Genomic DNA, 2,719 nt, shown 5'->3' with positions numbered 1-2,719 from the left:
GGCGTACGGGGGCCCATGCAAGGAAGAACGCGGGTTGTGGGGGGCCGGCGGGAAGAAGGTAGGGGTGCGGGGGCCCGGTGGGCAAGAAGGTAGGGGATCGGGGGGCTGGGTGCGGGTGTTTCGGGAAGGAAGAAGGTGGGGATGGGCACGGGTGGGGTGGGTGTTAGGAGAATAAGAAATAGTGTTAGCAGAATAAGCTCTTAAGGAGTGTTATTAGAATAGACCTCCTAACCTATTTCTTTTCCCGAAGGAAGCGAGCTAGGGAGCGAGTGGCGCGGTAGCGACGCGAGGGAGCGAGCGAGCTCGGGTCTGCAGGCCATGGCCTAGGAGGTGGGTGCCATGGATTCCGTCAACAGGCCACCGCCCCGCCCCCGCGCCCGCATATCTATCCATCTTGTAGGCTTGTAGCCAGCCAAGAAAGCAGAGCGGCGCTCCTGACCAGCACCCTTCGATTTGCGGCACCGGGCGAGGGGAAGAAGGGGTCAACATGGAGGGGTCGTCGTCGGCGTCGGCGTCGATGGGGGCGGCGATGAGGCCGGCGCGGGCGGGGGTGAAGGTGTGCGGCAAGGAGGAGAAGGTGGTGGGCATGCAGAAGGCGTCGGGGAGCTTCCCGTACTGCGGCGACGGGGTGGTGTCCACGGACGTGGAGGCCAAGTGGGTGCTCTGCTTCCTGTTGCTCTGCCTCAAGAACAAGCGCAGGTTCGCCTACTCCGCCTGCGGCCGACGCCTCATCACCTACCCCGCCATTGTCCAGGACTAGCTGCTGCTTAATTAGTCCTTTTTCCATACTATTTCATTCTCCTCCCCCCTTGGTTGGATTCTCTGGAGATTGATCAAAGAACTGAAGATTTTCCGTAGATGCCAGATCGAACAACTGGAGATCGATCGATGTGCGTCCCGGCCGGTTGCTTTCTGTGCCCGCAGATCTTGATTTGGATATCTGCTTGATTGTTTTCTTGATTCTGGCTAGATGTTTCTTGCTCCGTTGCTCGTGAGTTTCAGTCTGGCTACAATTCTCCTTACTACAACCGATGGATGGATGATGCGATACAGTTCTTAATTTTTTAGTGTCTTCGCTCCTGGCAATTAACTTGGTGTTAACTGCCACAGCCCCAGGCAGATAGCTATTTCAGGCCTGGCAGTTAGTTCGACCCAAGAAAATTGTAAAAGAAAAAAATAGTGTCTTCAGTCTGGCAGTTAACTTGATGTTAACTGCTGCAATCCCCGGCAGTTAGCTATTTCAGTCCCGGCAGACCTGATCCGGTCGAAAAATGAATGAAAGAAAAAAGTATTTGCAGCTCCGGTAGGTAGCTTGCTCAACATAGTGCAGTTAGCTATTCTGCTCGAACAGTTACCGTCTACTGTAGCAGTTCGGGAAGTGATAGGTGGGGAAGTGAACGGTTACCCATACACGCACGCCATCGGATGTGTTTGTGCATTGTTCAGTTACCTTCCCTTATTTCTAGCACGCAAAACAGTGGATTTACAAACACAAAAATTTCTCTCTATCTTTGTGTGTGGAAGTTAGCAGGCAGAGGCCAATAGTTAGGGAAAAAATGAATGGTTTATGTGTTCTAAAAATATTTGTTGTTTCTATTGGTGTTTCAATTGTCACAGGGTTTGAAAATTCAGCAGTTATCCCTTCCAAGAAAAAAGAGTTAATTTCGAGTGTGATAGCAGTTCCTGAGAAAAAAATTGGCTACCCAGAAAAACAGGAAGTTAACATCATAATTTACAGCGGTTAACTTTAGAAATGTATACTAGTTCGGGGTCTATAGCAGTTAGTTTTTTTACAAGAACCTGTGTAGCAGTTAGCTGAGTAGATTTTATAAGTTAACTTTTACAAAAAAAGGTGCAGTTAACAAAACAACATGTTTTTTTAAATGCGAGTTAATTTTGAAGTTAACTTTTACAATTTACAGCAGTTAAAACCACATTTTGCAACCGTTTCCACAAAAAAGGTAGACAGATGGGAAGATTTTGCCAAAACTTGATATAAAAAATTGGCAGTTAGGTTGCAAGGTACACAAACATTTTGGTCATAACCGGGATGCATCGTAGTTTGCTAAAGAAATCTAATTTCTAGTGCTCATAACTCCTTCCGTCTCTATTTGATCTTATTGAGAGTACAAGTGACTGATTAATTATAGCAATTGCATACTCTTTTCTCATCATTTTATCATCTGGTGGTGTTGAACCAGTGACCGTGGTCAGTGCTGCATTATGATGCTCCTGCTTCATCTTTTGTGTCTGTTTCTTCTTCCCAGGAATAAAATTGAGTCATTTTTAGTGCGTTCTTATTGTTCTAGTCATCAGTTTTTCATTTTGTGTGTTCAACCATCAAATAGTGTCGTTCATAAATGCAGAAACTATAGATAGTGACATATTCTATTTTATACTTTTTCAGACTTCCAAAAAAACAAGCAATTAGAGTGAAAAGAAGAACTTAGAAAAGAAGTAGAGTGCCTCGGAGCTGATTTGCAACAAGGTAGAGAGATGGATCATGCTCAATCTGTTGCTCAACTGAATACCTTGACCACTAAACTAGCCACTTACAATGAACAAGATAGAAAATGTTTGATAAACTGAATGTTTGAGAGTTAAAGTGGTTCTTTTAGGTTTGAGCTTTCAGTAAATTTGGTTTATTTTCATGTCACTACTTGCCTTATTACTATCCTTTTGTTCTGGAAAGACTTATCATTATGCTTGTTCTCAAGAA

The 2,719-nt window shown here is 45.2% G+C and overlaps 1 protein-coding gene across 1 annotated transcript; it reads left to right on the top strand.

The window, feature by feature from the left end:
* Nucleotides 1-257: 257 nt before the first annotated feature.
* On the top strand, nt 258-1,297 carry LOC119341897. Its single transcript, XM_037613746.1, has one exon. It carries the CDS (start codon nt 488-490, stop codon nt 758-760), a length of 273 nt encoding a protein of 90 aa, XP_037469643.1. The 5' UTR covers nt 258-487; the 3' UTR covers nt 761-1,297.
* The last annotated feature ends 1,422 nt before the right edge of the window (nt 1,298-2,719 follow it).

This window comes from Triticum dicoccoides, chromosome 7B (genome assembly GCF_002162155.2).
Source record: "Triticum dicoccoides isolate Atlit2015 ecotype Zavitan chromosome 7B, WEW_v2.0, whole genome shotgun sequence".
In the NCBI taxonomy this organism is placed as follows: domain Eukaryota; kingdom Viridiplantae; phylum Streptophyta; class Magnoliopsida; order Poales; family Poaceae; genus Triticum; species Triticum dicoccoides.
The sequence above is the reverse complement of the archived record's forward strand: the minus strand, read 5'-3'. Positions and strand labels throughout refer to the sequence as shown.

Coding starts and splice junctions, on each gene's coding strand:
- LOC119341897 (XM_037613746.1), top strand. CDS start 488: ATGGAGGGGTCGTCGTCGGCGTCGGCGTCGATGGGGGCGGCGATGAGG.